Genomic DNA, 16,393 nt, shown 5'->3' on the forward strand with positions numbered 1-16,393 from the left:
CCATAACACATGACTTGTCAGCATAAATGTGACTGACGAATTGTGGACGTTGTTTGGATAACGTGAACTTTCTACTGAGCGGGTCTAGTGATTTCCTATCACACATTTACTACAGCGTGATTTTCTGTAGCAGTTTTCCACAGCGCATTTACTACAGCGTGAGGTTACAGAGGAATGCAACTGTCATGTTATAGCAGAACGACCTGTATCTACTGCAGAAATTCACCAAAGATCCTCAGAAAGCATTTTCCTAATCCACAATCACTTCCATCTAGAAGAACAAGAGCAGCAGATACATGGGAACGCCACCACCTCCAAGTTCCCCTCCAAGCCTCTCACCATCCTGACTTGGAAATATACTGTCGTTTCTTCACTGTCACTGGGTCAAAGTCTTGGAATTCTTTCCCTCAGGGCATTGTGGGTCAACCCGCAGCACATAGACTGCAGCGGTTCAAAAAGGCAGCTCACTACCACCTTCTCAAGGGCAACTAGGGATGGGCAATAAATGCTGGACAGCCAGGGATGCCCATATCCCACAAATGAATAAACAAAAAAAAATGGACAAACTCCACACAGTCAGTCAGTGCTGGAATTAAACCCAGGTCCCTGGTGCTGGAGGCTACCCTGGTCAAAAGACAAAATGAACAGCTCTTAAATGCACATAGTATTAAAAAGAAAACAGATTAATTTACAGCTCAAATAAAGATTAGTAGCTATGATTTTAGTGTCATTACACAGATATTGGTTACAGGGAGATCAAAGCTGGCTAAATATTCAGGGTATTCTGTTTTCAAAGCGTCAGGCAGGAAAGGAAAGGTTATGGTGTAGTTTTATTTGATACTGGATGATGATAATATGATAATAGCAAATCATCTTGAATTGGAAGCAATAGAGTCCATAGTGTTGGTAAGAAACAAAGAGGGAAAGAAGGCACAGGTGGGGGTAGACTATCGACTTCTTCACAGCAGCTGTACAATGGGACAGAGAATCAATCAATAGATAATCAGGGAATGTAACAAAGGCAGCACATTAACCATGGATAACTTCGATCTCCATGTGGATTGGGGAATTCAGATTGTCATGCGGAAGAACTTGAGTGTATTCAGGACAATCTCCCAGAACAATGAGTTGTTGGGGAAGGGGGGTTAAATCAGAATAGTGTTTCGAGGGGTTTGAGCAGCTGTTTTGGGTTGGGGAATCAGTATCTGCACAGGGAGCAGCTTGTATGTCTGGGCAGTCCCCAAACTCTATCTCTCTTTCTCTCTCTCTGTTGTGGTCTTGTTGAGTGACAGGGTGGGGGAGGTGGGGATGGTTCAGATATCTGAGCCTGCACTAGGTGCAGCCCCTGTGTGCGCTGACCTTGCTGAGTGACAGGGCAGGCTGTGAGGCTGACCCTGGAACAGGCAGTGACAGCTGCTGTGACTGGCTGTCAGTGACAACATTGAGGAGCTGGGGGGGCCTTTTCTGCTTCACTCACTTGCGATCCTCGTCAGAGCTGTCCGCCTGTCGCTGCTGACACCCAGGGACGGCTGTTCTGTGCAAGCCGGCTTTTTGTGCGCTGGCTGGGAGGGAGCTGTTTAATTCCGTACACAAGCCTTTCCCCACCTTCCGAACCTCCCCAGCGACTGAGGGCCTTCTATGCTCCAGTTTGAGGCAAAGATGGGCCAAGACCAAACCAAGCACCAAATCGAGAAAGGGTTGCGTCTGTACCAGTCAAATGAGACAGCGAAAGCCCTTGACATCTGGAAGCGAGTGTTGGAGAAGAGTACCGACCTCCCCGGAAGGTTCCGTGTGTTGGGCTGCCTCATCACGGCCCACTCTGAGATGGGCAAGTACGCAGAGATGAAGAAGTTCGCTGTCGCGCAGATCGATGTGGCCCGTGAGATCGCCGACTCTGACTACGTCACTGAGTCCTACCTCAACCTGGCCCGCAGCAACGAGAAGCTGTGCGACTTCGCCAAGACTGTCACCTACTGCAAGACCTGTTTGAGCATGCAGGGGACCACTGTGGGTTTGCAGCTCAATGGCCAGGTCTGCCTCAGCATGGGCAATGCCTACCTGGGCCTCAGCTCCTTCCAGAAGGCCCTGGAGTGCTTTGAGAAGGCCCTGCGCTACGCTCACAGCAACGACGACAAGATGTTGGAATGCCGGGCGTGCTGCAGTCTGGGGAACTTCTACATCCAGCTCAAAGACTACGAGAAGGCACTCTTCTTTCCCTGTAAGGGGGCCGAATTGGTCAGCGATTATGGCAAGACGTGGAGCTTGAAATATAAAGCCATGAGCCAATATCACATGGCAGTGGCATACCGTAAACTGGCACGTTTAGAGGATGCCATGGAATGCTGTGAGGTAAGGCACACATGAGTAGGCTCTGCCAACGCTCACAGTGAGCTGGCAAGGCAGAGAGCGGACAGAAGGGGCACTGGGGTTACCACTCAGCAGATTTCTAGTTTGGCCTCATTGATATTGGAGAGGTTTGGTGAGTTATCAAGGCCTGATATGAAAGAGGATGCAGGCACTTGCCCCGTAATAACACCCTGAAGTTAGCAGGCTTTCTGGAGCTTGTATTGGGGGCCTCCAGTGGCAACACGACCCAGTCAGTGACAGAGGGCACAGGCTGAGTACCATCATGTGGATCCAGGGTTCACGTGCCTGTGGAAGAGAATTAGTTTGGGAAGTAGTCCAGCCTTTTTATTGACACAGTTTCCACTGAATGAGTCTGTGTTTCAAAGGTCCATCATCCAAGTGTGATTGGTATGTTATCACGGGGGTTCAGTAATTTAGTATATCAATTACAAACATAACAGTCTGAGAAATGATAGAGTGAGACCCCTCTCTGATACAACAGCTGGATCGACTCACTCTGACACACCACCCGATACCCTCACTATGACCCACCACCATGTACCCTCACTCTGACCCACCGCCTATACCCTCACTCTGACACACCACCCCATATCCTCACTCTGACCCACCACCCGATACCCTCACTATGACCCACCACCCTGTACCCTCACTCTGACCCACCGTCCTATACCCTCACTCTGACCCACCACCCCATATCCTCACTCTGACCCACCACCCGATACCCTCACTATGACCCACCACCCTGTACCCTCACTCTGACTCACCGTCCTATACCCTCACTCTGACCCACCACCCCATATCCTCACTCTGACCCACCACCCCGTACTCTCACTCTGATCCACCACCCCGTACCCTCACTCTGACACACCTCCCGATACCTTCACTCCGACCCACCACCCGATACCCTCACTATGACCCACCACCCTGTACCCTCACTCTGACCCACCGTCCTATACCCTCACTCTGACCCACCACCCCATATCCTCACTCTGACCACCACCCGATACCCTCACTATGACCCACCACCCTGTACCCTCACTCTGACCCACCGTCCTATACCCTCACTCTGACACACCACCCTGTACCCTCACTCTGACCCACCGTCCTATACCCTCACTATGACCCACCACCCTGTACCCTCACTCTGACCCACCGTCCTATACCCTCACTCTGACCCACCACCCCATATCCTCACTCTGACCCACCACCCCGTACTCTCACTCTGATCCACCACCCCGTACCCTCACTCTGACACACCATCCGTTACCCTCACTCTGACCCAACATCCCGTACCCTCACTCCGACATACCTCGTACCCTCACACTGACACACCACTCCGTACTCCCACTCTGACCCACCACCCCGATCTCTCACACTGACACACCAACCCGAACCCTCACTCTGATACACCACCCTGTACCCTCACTCTGACACACCACCCCGATCTCTCACACTGACACACCAACCTGTACCCTCACTCCGACACACCACCCGATAGCCTCACTCCGACCCAACATCCCGTACCCTCACACTGACACACCGCCCCGTACCCTCACTCTGACCCACCACCCCGATCTCTCACACTGACACACCATCCCATACCCTCACACTGACCCACCAACCCGAACCCTCACTCTGACACACCACCCTGTACTCTCACTCTGACACACCACCCTGTACTCTCACTCAGACACACCACCCCGTACTCTCACTCTGATACACCACCCCGTACTCTCACTCAGACACACCACCCCGTACTCTCACTCAGACACACCACCCCGTACTCTCACTCTGACACACCACCCTGTACCCTCACTCAGACACACCACCCCGCACTCTCACTCTGATACACCACCCTGTACTCTCACTCAGACACACCACCCCGTATCCTCACTCTGACACACCACCCTGTACCCTCACTCAGACACACCACCCTGTACTCTCACTCAGACACACCACCCCGTACTCTCACTCTGACACACCACCCTGTACCCTCACTCAGACACACCACCCCGTACTCTCACTCTGACACACCACCCTGTACCCTCACTCAGACACACCACCCCGTACTCTCACTCTGACACACCACCCTGTACCCTCAAGGAGAAAATGAGGTCTGGAGATGCTGGAGATCAAAGTTGAAACTTTATTGCTGGAACAGCACAGCAGGTCAGGCAGCATCCAGGGAACAGGAGATTCGACGTTTCGGGCACAGGCCCTTCTTCAGGAATGAGCAGAGAGTGTTCAGCAGGAGAAGATAAAAGGTAGGGAGGAGGGACTTGGAGGAGGGGCGTTGGAAATGTGATAGGTGGAAAGAGGTCAAGGTGAGGGTGATAGGTCAGAGTAGGATGGAGGCGGAGAGGTCAAGAAGAAGACTGCAGGTCAGGAAGGCGGTGCCGGGCTGGAGGGATTCGGCTGAGACAAGGTGGGGGGAGGGGGGATGAAGAAACTGGTGAAGTCCAAGTTCATCCCCTGTGGTTGGAGGGTTCCCAGTCGGAAGATAAGACGCTCCTCCTCCGACCGTCGCGTTGTTGTGGTTTGGCGGTGGATGAGTCCAATGACCTGCATATCCTCGGTGGAGTGGGAGGGGGAGTTGAAATGCTGTGCTACAGGGTGGTTGGGTTGGTTCGTCCGGGTGGCCCAGAGGTGCTCTCTGAATCGCTCCGCAAGTAGGCGGCCTGTCTCCCCAATATAGAGGAGGCCACACCGGCTGCAGCGGATGCAGTAGATGATGTGGGTGGAGGTGCAGGTGAATCTGTGGCGGATATGGAAGTTTCCTTTGGGGCCTTGGAGAGAAGTGAGGGGGGAGGTGTGGGCGCAAGTGTTGCACCTCCTGCGGTTGCAAGGGAAGGTGCCGGGAGTGGTGGTTGGGTCGGTGGGGGGTGTGGATCTGACAAGGGAGTCGCGGAGGGAGTGGTCTCTACGGAAAGCTGATAGGGGAGGGGAGGGAAATATATCCTTGGTGCTGGGGTCTGTTTGGAGGTGGCGGAAGTGACGGCGGATGATGTGCTGTACATGGAGATTGGTGGGGTGGTAGGTGAGGACCAGTGGGGTTCTGTCCTGGTGGCGGTTGGAGGGGCGGGGCTCAAGGGCGGAGGAGCGGGAAGTGGAGGAGATGCGGTGGAGGGCACCGTCGACCACGTCGGGGGGGAAATTGCGGTCCTTGAAGAAGGAGGCCATCTGTGTTGTACGGTATTGGAACTGGTCCTCCTGGGAGCAGATGCGGCGGAGACGAAGGAATTGGGAGAATGGGATGGCGTTTTTACAGGGGGCAGGATGGGAGGAGGTGTAGTCCAGGTAGCTGTGGGAGTCGGTTGGTTTGTAGTAGATGTCCGTGTTGATTCGGTCGCCTGAGATAGAAACAGAAAGGTCTAGGAAGGGGAGGGAGGAGTCCGAGACTGTCCAGGTGAATTTGAGGTCGGGGTAGAAGGTGTTAGTGTAGTGGATGAACTGTTCAACCTCCTCGTGGGAGCACGAGTACCCAGTACCACCCAGTACCCTTCCACCGACACCCTCCTTCGACTGACCGAACTGGTCCTCACCCTGAACAACTTTTCTTTCCAATCCTCCCACTTTCTCCAAACAAAAGGAGTAGCCATGGGCACCCGCATGGGCCCCAGCTATGCCTGCCTCTTTGTAGGGTATGTGGAACAATCCATCTTCCGCAACTACACTGGCCCCATCCCCCATCTTTTCCTTCGCTACATTGATGACTGTATCGGCGCTACCTCGTGCTCCCACGAGGAGGTTGAACAGTTCATCCACTACACTAACACCTCCGTACCCTCACTCAGACACACCATCCTGTACTCTCACACTGATACACAACCCCGTACCCTCACTCTGACCCACCACCCTGTACTCTCACACTGATACACAACCCCGTACCCTCACTCTGACACACCATCCTGTACTCTCACACTGATACACAACCCCGTACCCTCACTCTGACACACCACCCTGTACTCTCACACTGATACACAACCCCGTACCCTCACTCTGACACACCATCCTGTACTCTCACACTGATACACAACCCCGTACCCTCACTCTGACACACCACCCTGTACTCTCACACTGATACACAACCCCGTACCCTCACTCAGACACACCACCCTGTACTCTCACACTGATACACAACCCCGTACCCTCACTCAGACACACCACCCTGTACTCTCACACTGATACACAACCCCGTACCCTCACTCTGACACACCACCCTGTACTCTCACACTGATACACAACCCCGTACCCTCACTCAGACACACCACCCTGTACTCTCACACTGATACACAACCCCATACTCTCACTCTGACACACCACCCCGTACTCTCACTCTGACACACCACCCTGTACTCTCACACTGATACACAACCCCGTACCCTCACTCTGACACACCACCCTGTACTCTCACACTGATACACAACCCCGTACCCTCACTCAGACACACCACCCTGTACTCTCACACTGATACACAACCCCGTACCCTCACTCTGACACACCACCCTGTACTCTCACACTGATACACAACCCCGTACCCTCACTCTGACACACCACCCTGTACTCTCACACTGATACAAAACCCCGTACCCTCACTCAGACACACCACCCTGTACTCTCACACTGATACACAACCCCGTACCCTCACTCTGACACACCACCCCGTACTCTCACACTGATACACAACCCCGTACCCTCACTCAGACACACCACCCTGTACTCTCACACTGATACACAACCCCGTACCCTCACTCAGACACACCACCCTGTACTCTCACACTGATACAAAACCCCGTACCCTCACTCAGACACACCACCCTGTACTCTCACACTGATACACAACCCCGTACCCTCACTCAGACACACCACCCTGTACTCTCACACTGATACACAACCCCGTACCCTCACTCAGACACACCATCCTGTACTCTCACACTGATACACAACCCCATACTCTCACTCTGACACACCACCCCGTACTCTCACTCTGACACACCACCCTGTACTCTCACACTGATACACAACCCCGTACCCTCACTCAGACACACCACCCTGTACTCTCACACTGATACACAACCCCGTACCCTCACTCAGACACACCACCCTGTACTCTCACACTGATACACAACCCCGTACCCTCACTCTGACACACCACCCCGTACTCTCACACTGATACACAACCCCGTACCCTCACTCAGACACACCACCCTGTACTCTCACACTGATACACAACCCCGTACCCTCACTCAGACACACCACCCTGTACTCTCACACTGATACACAACTCCGTACCCTCACTCAGACACACCACCCTGTACTCTCACACTGATACACAACCCCGTACCCTCACTCTGACACACCACCCCGTACGCTCACACTGATACACAACCCCGTACCCTCACTCAGACACACCAACCTGTACTCTCACACTGATACACAACCCCGTACCCTCACTCTGACACACCATCCTGTACTCTCACACTGATACACAACCCCATACTCTCACTCTGACACACCACCCCGTACTCTCACTCTGACACACCACCCTGTACTCTCACTCAGACACACCACCCTGTACTCTCACACTGATACACAACCCCGTACCCTCACTCAGACACACCATCCTGTACTCTCACACTGATACACAACCCCGTACTCTCACTCTGACACACCACCCTGTACTCTCACACTGATACACAACCCCGTACCCTCACACTGACACCTTCCTGGCACCTTCCCCTGCAACCGCAAGAAATGCAAAACTTGCGCCCACACTTCCCCCCCTTACTTCCCTCCAAGGCCCCAAGGGATCCTTCCATATCCGCCACAAATTCACCTGCACCTCCACACACATCATTTACTGTATCCGCTGCACCCGATGTGGCCTCCTCTACATTGGGGAGACAGGCCGCCTACTTGCAGAACGTTTCAGAGAACACCTCTGGGACACCCACACCAACCAACCCAACTGCCCCGTGGCTGAACATTTTAACTCCCCCTCCCACTCCACCAAGGACATGCAGGTCCTTGGCCTCCTCCATCGCCAGACCATGGCAACACGACGGCTGGAGGAAGAGCGCCTCATCTTCTGCCTAGGAACCCTCCAACCACAAGGGATGAATGCAGATTTCTCCAGCTTCCTCATTTCCCCTACCCCCACCTTATCTCAGTCCCAACCCTCGGACTCAGCACCACCTTCCTAACTTGCAATCTTCTTCCCGACCTCTCCGCCCCTACCCCCTCTCCGGCCTATCACCCTCACCCTCACCTCCTTCCACCTATCGTTTTCCCAACACCCCTCCCCCAAATTCCCTCCCCCCTACCTTTTATCTCAGCCCGCTTGGCACACCAGCCTCATTCCTGAAGAAGGGCTCATGCCCGAAACGTTGATTCTCCTGCTCCTTTGATGCTGCCTGACCTGCTGTGTTTTGCCAGCACCACATTTTTCAACTCTGGTCTCCAGCATCTGCAGTCCTCATTTTCTCCTGCCTGAAAGTGTGGTCAGGACAGGAACCTTCACAAGCCTCACAAGCTGCTTGGATAAATACTCGAAGCATCATCGCATACAAGGCAGTGGGAAAAGTGCTGCAAAATGGGATTAGAACAGGTCAGGATATCACAAACATGATGGGCTGAAGGGCCTTTCTGTGATGTAATGGCTCCGACTCCATGACAAAGAAAGTTGTTTTACTTTTCATTTTACTGACTAACTTATATCCAATTGACTCCCAAAACCTGTCCTACATCTGCGAGTAGGGAGGGTGAGATGGATGCAGCTCCATCAACACACAAGAAGCTTAATGGGGATAAAGTAGCCATCTTGATTGGTACATCAATAAACATTCACTCCCTCCCCCATCGATGGTCAGGAGCAGCAGTATTTACTATCTACAAGGTGCACTGGGGAAATTCATGAAAGATCCTTCAGCAGCATCTTCTAAACACATGATCACTAACATTGAGAGGGACAAGGTCAGCAGATATATGGGAACATTGACCCAGCCAAGTCACCAATGGATTATATTGATTGTGTGTGTGTGTGTGTGTCTCTGTGTCTGTATCTGTCTGTAAATGTGTATCTGTGTGTGTGTGTGTCTGTGTGTGTGTGTGGGTGTATCTGGGTGTATGTGTGTGTGTGTGTGTCTGTGTATCTGTGTGTGTATCTGCATGTGTGCCTGTGTGGGGTGTATGTGTGTGTCTGTGTATCTGTTTCTGTGAGTGTGTGGGTGTGTCTGTGTGTGGGTGCGTTTGTGTGTGGGTGTCTGTGTGGGATGTGTGTCTGTGGGTATGCCTGTGTATCTGTGCGTCTGTGTGGAGTGTGTGTCTGTGTGTGTGTTTGTGTGTGTGTCTGTGTATGTGTGTCTGTGTGTGGGGTGTCTGTGTGTCTGTGTGTGTCTGTGTGTGGGGTGTCTGTGTCTGTGTGTGTCTGTGCGTGTCTGTGTATGTGTCTATGTATGTGTGTCTGTGTGTGTATCTGTGTGTCTGTGTCTGTGTGTGGGGTGTCTGTGTCTCTGTGTGTCTGTGCGTGTGTGCCTGTGTGTCTCTGTATCTGTGTATGTGTGTCTGTGTGTGTCTGTGCGTGTGTGTCTGTGTGTGTGTATCTGAGTGTGTGTGTGTTTCTCTGTGTCTGTGTGTGCGTGTGTCTGTGTGTGTGCGTGTGTCTGTGTCTGTGTGTGTGTCTGTGTGTCTGTCTGTGTGTCTGTGTGTGTCTATGTGTCTGTGTGTGTCCGTGTCCGTGTGCGTGTCTGTGTGTGTGTCTGTGTGCGTGTCTGTGTGCATGTGTGTGTGTGTGTGTGTGTGTCTGTGTATGTGTATATATCTGTGTCTCTGTCTTTCAGGAATCGATGAAGATTGCCATACAGCACCGGGACCGACCTCTGCAGGCCCTCTGCCTGCTCTGCTTTGCTGACATCCATCGACATCACGCTGACACTCTGGTAAGGCATGAGAGACAGGACCTTTACTGTAAAATCCCACCACAAATGCTGGTGGAAATGAAATGCAAGGATAAGTTTAAAATGCAGACAATCTCTGTGTTGCGAACAGGTTCCATTCCTGAGTCCATTTGCAAGTCGATTTGTACCCAAGTCAGAACACAATGCAGCACAATATAAATTAGCCATCTGTAAAGGCAAGAAATGTTCATATGTCAGATTTTTAAAATTTCACCCCTGTATGTGATCACCTTCATAAGTATGAACACATTGTCCTCCATATAATATGTATCTCAGTAACATTGCCATGATTTCCCATTGGTTTGTTGTTAAAACACATCTGATTCACTGTTTGGGAAGGAAATCTGCTCTATTTTTTGGTCTGACCTATGTGTGTGCTCCTGATTTACTCTTATCTGCCCTAACAGTTGGACTAGTAATTCACTAGAAAATCACTGTTTGAGATAGGCAGCAAAGTGATCCCACAATCAATGGATCAAATCTCAGCTCAGCAGAATGGTGGTGGACAATTAAATAATTCTCTGGAAGAGAAGGCATCACAAATATCCTCATCTTCAATAATTAGAGCAAAGGAATTTGATTAGATTCCCTACAGTATGGAAACAGGCCCTTCGGCCCAACAAGTCCACACCGACCCTCCGAACAGTAACCCACCCAGACCCATTTCCCCACATTTACCCCTTAAAAACCTAGCTCTATGGGCAACTTAGCACGGCCAGTTCACCTGGCCTGTGGGAGGAAACCCACGCAGATACGGGAAGAATGTGCAAACTCCACACAGACAGTCACTCGAGGGTGGAATCAAACCCAGGTCCCTGGCGCTGTGAAGCAGCAGTGCTAACCACTGAGCCATCGTGAATCATTCACAGCAACCTTCCACCAAAAGTGCCAAGTGGATAAGTAATCTTGGCCTCCACCAATGGTTTGCAGCATCACAGAAAACACAGTCTTCAACCAATTCAGTGCACTCCATATGATGTCAAGGAATGGTTAGAGGCACTGAATACTGCAAAGGCTGCTATCACCTGATGAAGGAGCGTCGCTCCGAAAGCTAGTGTGTGCTTCCAATTAAACCTGTTGGACTATACCCCGGGGGTTGTGTGCTTTTTTTAACTTTGTACACCCCAGTCCAACCCCAGCATCTCCAAATCGCAAAGGCTGTGGGCCTTGATAATATTCCGGCAATATTTCTGAAGACTCGTGCTCCCGAACTTGCTGCTCCCCTCGCCAGACTATTCCTGCAAAACTATAACGTCAAAATTTGAACAATTGCCCAGGTATGTCCTGGACGCGAAAGCAGGACAAAATCCAACTTGGTCAATGATCAGTCCACTGAACCGAAAAGTGATGGAAGGGGTTTCTGACTTAGTTGTCAGTAAGCATGAGCTTGTGGAGTTGTGACCTCATGTGGCCACACCCTGTAATTGCGGGCCCTGAGGTCTGCAGTGTGGAGCTCAGAGTGGGTGTACCTTTTTCAGGAAACACTGTTAGCGTTACCTACCCAATGAGACCTTCCCACAACCCTCTCTATTCCACCGCTCCTTCACTCACAGGTTTCCCCCCCCTTCCTCAACTCCTTGCAGGTCACCCATCAGTCTGCCCTCTTCCTTGCAGGACACCCACCCTCCGCACCACCACCACCTGCAGGTCCATTAGACCATACAAAATAGGCCGTTCACCTCCTACTGAACGGCATAGCATCATGGCTGATCGGACATTCCTCCCACCCACCTTTCTCTGTAACCCTTGATTCCCTGACTGATGAAGAAGCTCGTCAAGATTAGAGTGGTGCTCATCTCCAGCATCTGCAGACCCGACTTCTGCCTGATCAAGAACCTATCTCAGCCTTAGATAGACACAAGGGCTGTGTCCCCATAGCTCTCAGTGGAAGGTGTTCTAAAGATTCTCAACCTCTGAGAAAAGACAATTTTCCTCATCTCAGTCTGAAATCGGTATTCCTTTGTTCTGAGACAATGTCCCACTGTACTCTCATGTGGGAAACATCATCTCAGCATTTACTCTGTTGAGCTCCTTAGGAATCCAATGTTTCAATGAGATCACCTCTCATTTTCCTGAAATGCAGTGAGTAGAGACCCAACCTATTTTGCCTTTGCTCATAAGACAGTACCTCCATACAGGGAGAAAGTGAGGTCTGCAGATGCTGGAGATCAGAGCTGAAAATGTGTTGCTGGAACAGCGCAGCAGGTCAGGCAGCATCCAGGGAACAGGAGAATCGACGTTTCGGGCATAAGCCCTTCTTTCCTGAAGAAGGGTTTATGCCCGAAACGTCGATTCTCCTGTTCCCTGGATGCTGCCTGACCTGCTGCGCTGTTCCAGCAACACATTTTCAGCTCAGTACCTCCGTACATCTGAACGGCCTCCAATTAAGTCATGCATTCTCATCAATAAGGGGATTAAGACTGCTCACAATATTCCAGATGTGGTCTCACCAGTACCTTGAACACTTCCTTACCCTGATAATCCATGAGCTTACCTGATCACCTGATTTCCTGCTGCATCTATGTGCGAGCTTTTCGTGTTTTGTATACACGTCCCTTTGTGTTGCCGCTTCCTGTAGATTTTCCCCACGTAAATAAAACACTGCTGTTTTGTTGTCCTTTTCAAAATGAACAAATTCACATTTTCCCATGTTATACTCGATTTGCTAACCTTTTGCATGTTTACTTAACGTTTCAACATCTCTCTGTAAACTGTATCTTTTCGCAACCTGCGTTCCCACCTATTTGTGTGCCCCCTTTATCCCGTATCCTCCTCTCCTGCTTGCTCCCATCCTTTCCCTTCCTCCTGCAATCCATCTCATTCCTCGCTCCTCCTTATGCATGCCTCACCCCCCCCCCCCCCCCCCCCCCCACATTTCTATTCTGTTCTGTGTGCCTCTGTGTGGGGCAGAAGGGTGGATCAGTGGTCAGCACTGCTGCCTCACAGCACCAGGAACCCAGGTTTGATTCTACTCTCGGGCGACTGTGTGAGTTTGCACATTCTTCCTGTGTCTGCGTGGGATTCCTCCGGGTGCTCTAGTTTCCTCTCACGGTCCAAAGCCGTGCAGGTCAGGTGGATTGGCCTTGCTAATTTGCCAATAGTGCCCAGGGATGTGCAGGCGAGGTGGAATGGCCGAGGGAAATAGGGATAGGGTACGGGGGTGGCTCTGGCTGGCATGCTCTTCAGAGGAGAAAGTGAGGACTGCAGATGCTGGAGATCAGAGCTTAAAAATGCGTTGCTGGAAAAGCGCAGCAGGTCAGGCAGCATCCAAGGAGCAGGGGAATCGACGTTTCGGGCATACGTCCATCCTGAAACGTCGATTCTCATGATCTTCAGAGGGTCCGCATAGGACTAGATGTGCTGAATGCCCTAGTTCTACATTGTCAGGACTTTATGATTGTAGTGTGGGTGCAGTGTGATAGGTGTGTGTGTAGTGGGTAGTACAGTTGTGTGTATGTGCTGCATGGTAGGTGTGGGTGCAGTGGGTAGTGTGGCTGCGGTGAGGGTGCTCTGTGGTAGGTGTGTGTGTGTAGGGGTAGTATGGTTGTGTGTGGGTGCTGTGTGGTTGGTGTGTGTGTAGTGGGTAGTATGGTTGTGTGTGGGTGCTGTGTGGTTGGTGTGTGTGTAGTGGGGAGTATGGTTGTGTGTGGATGCTGTATGGTAGGTGTGTGTATGCAGTGGGTAGTATGGCTGTGTGTGGGTGCTGTGTGGTTGGTGTTTGTATAGTGGGTAGTATGGCTGTGTGTCGGGTGCTGTGTGGTTCGTGTGTGTGTAGTGGGGAGTATGGTTGTGTGGGTGCTGCGTGGTAGGTTTGTATATAGTGGGTAGCATGGTTGTGTGTGGGTGCTGTGTGGTTAGTGTGTGTAGTGGATAGTATGGCTGTGTGTGGGTGCTGTGTGGTTGGTGTGTGTATAGTGGGTAGTATGGCTGTGTGTGGGTGCTGTGTGGTTGGCGTGTGTATAGTGGGTAGTATGGTTGTGTGTTGGTGCTGTGTGATAGACGTGTGTGTAGCGGGTAGTATAGTTGTGTGGGTGCTGCGAGGTAGGTGTGTATGAAGTGGGTAGTATGGTTGTGTTGGTGCTGTGTGGTAGGTGTGTGTGTAGTGGAAAGTACGGTTGTGTATGGGTGCTGTGTGGTAGGTGTGTGTGTAGCGGGGAGTATGGTTGTGTGTTGGTGCTGTGTGATAGACGTGTGTGTAGCGGGTAGTATGGTTGTGTGGTTGCTGAGAGATAGGTGTGCGCATCGTGGGGAGTATGGTTGTGTGTGGGTGTTCTGTGGTAGGGATTTGTGCAGTGGGGAGTATGGTTGTGTGTGGGTGCTCTGTGGTAGGTGTGTGTGTAGAGGGTAGTATGGTTGTGTAGGTGCTGTGTGGTAGGTGTGTGTGTCGAGGGTAGTATGGTTGTGTGTGCATGCTGTGTGATAGGTGTGTGAGTAGAGGGTAGTATGATTCTGTGTGGGTGCTGTGTGACAGGCGTGTGTAGTGGGTAGTGTGGTTGGGTTGTGGTTGCTGTGTGATAGGTGTTTGTGTAGTGGGTAGTATGGTTGTGTTGTGGGTGCTGTGTGGTAGGTGTGTGTGTAGTGGGTAGTATGGTTGTGTTGTGGGTGCTGTGTGATAGGTGTTTGTGTACTGGGTAGTATGGTTGTGTTGTGGGTGCTGTGTGATAGGTGTTTGTGTAGTGGGTAGTATGGTTGTGTTGTGGGTGCTGTGTGGTAGGTGTGTGTGTAGAGGGTAGTATGATTGTGTGTGGGTGCTGTGTGGTAGGTGTGTGTGTGCAGTGGGTAGTGTGGTGTGTGTGGATGCTGTGTGGTAGCTGTGTGTATAGTGGATAGTATAGCTGTGTGTTGGTGCTGTGTGGTAGGTGTGTGTGTGTAGTGGGTAGTATGGTTGTGTAGGTGCTGTGTGGTCGGAGTGTGTGTAGAGGGCAGCATGGTTGTGTTGTGGCTGTGTGATCGGTGTGTATGTAGTGGGTAGTATGGTTGTGTAGGTGCTGTGTGGTAGGTGTGTGTGTAGTGGATAGTATGGTTGTGTGTCGGTGCTGTGTGGTAGGTGTGTGTGTAGTGGGTAGTATGGTTGTGTGTGGGTGCTTTGTGGTAGGTGTGTGTGTCGTGGGTAGTATGGTTGTGTGTGGGTGCTGTGTGGTAGGTGTGTGTGTGTAGAGGGTAGTATGGCTGTTTGTGGGTGCTGTGTGGTAGGTGTGTATGTAGAGGGTAGCTGAAAATGTGTTGCTTAGAAGAAGGGCTTATGCCTGAAACGTCGATTCAGGGCTTAGAAGAAGGGCTTATGCCCGAAACGTCGATTCTCCTGTTCCCTGGATGCTGCCTGACCTGCTGCGCTTCTCCAGCAACACATTTTCAGCTCTGATCTCCAGCATCTGCAGACCTCGATTTCTCCTGTATGTAGAGGGTAGTATGGTTGTGTAGGTGCTGTGTGGTAGGTGTGTGTATAGTGGTTAGTATGGCTGTGTGTGGGTGCTGTGTGGTTGGTGTGTGTGGAGAGATTAGTACGGTTGTGTGTGGGTTATGTGTGGTAGGTGTGTGTGTAGTGGGTAGCATGGTTGTGTTGTGGGTGCTGTGTGATAGGTGTGTGTGTAGTAGGTAGTATGGTTGTGTGTGGGTGCTGTGTTGTAGGTGTGTGTGTGTAGTGGGTAGTATGGTTGTGTGGGGTGCTGTGTGGTAGGTGTGTGTGTAGTGGGTAGTATGGTTGTGTGGGGTGCTGTGTGGTAGGTGTATGTGGGTAGTGTGGTTGTGTGGGTACTGTATGGTAGGTGTATGTGTAGAGTGTCGTATCGTCGTGTGGGTGCTGTGTGGTAGGTGTGTGTGTAGTGGATAGTATGGTTGCGTGGTACTGTGTGGTCGGTGTGTGTGTAGCAGGTAGTATGGTTGTGTAGGTGCTGTGTGGTAGGTGTGTGTAGTGGGTAGTATGGCTGTGTGGGTGCTGTGTGGTAGGTGTGTGTGTGCAGTGGATCGTGTGGTTGTGTGGGTGCTGTATGGTAGGTGTGTGTGTAGAGGGTGGTATCGTTGTGTGGGTGCTGTGTGGTAGGTGTGTGTGTAGGGGGTAGTACGGTTGTGTG

The 16,393-nt window shown here is 51.5% G+C and overlaps 1 protein-coding gene across 2 annotated transcripts in view; it reads left to right on the plus strand.

Annotated features, from left to right (window-relative positions):
- The first annotated feature begins 1,553 nt into the window (after nucleotides 1-1,553).
- Nucleotides 1,554-16,393, plus strand: part of rapsn (receptor-associated protein of the synapse, 43kD) — a 72,383-nt gene continuing 57,543 nt past the window's right edge. For both annotated transcript variants that reach the window (XM_087996183.1, XM_087996184.1), the window contains exons 1-2: nucleotides 1,554-2,349; nucleotides 10,206-10,304. In XM_087996183.1, the coding sequence (XP_087852309.1) occupies nucleotides 1,639-2,349; nucleotides 10,206-10,304 (810 nt within the window). In that variant the 5' untranslated portion in view covers nucleotides 1,554-1,638. The remainder of the gene's footprint in view (nucleotides 2,350-10,205; nucleotides 10,305-16,393) is intronic.

The sequence above is a fragment of the Chiloscyllium plagiosum genome, unplaced genomic scaffold, assembly GCF_037043375.1.
Source record: "Chiloscyllium plagiosum isolate Xiang-an unplaced genomic scaffold, Cpla_swu_hap1 HiC_scaffold_18, whole genome shotgun sequence".
Taxonomy (NCBI): domain Eukaryota; kingdom Metazoa; phylum Chordata; class Chondrichthyes; order Orectolobiformes; family Hemiscylliidae; genus Chiloscyllium; species Chiloscyllium plagiosum.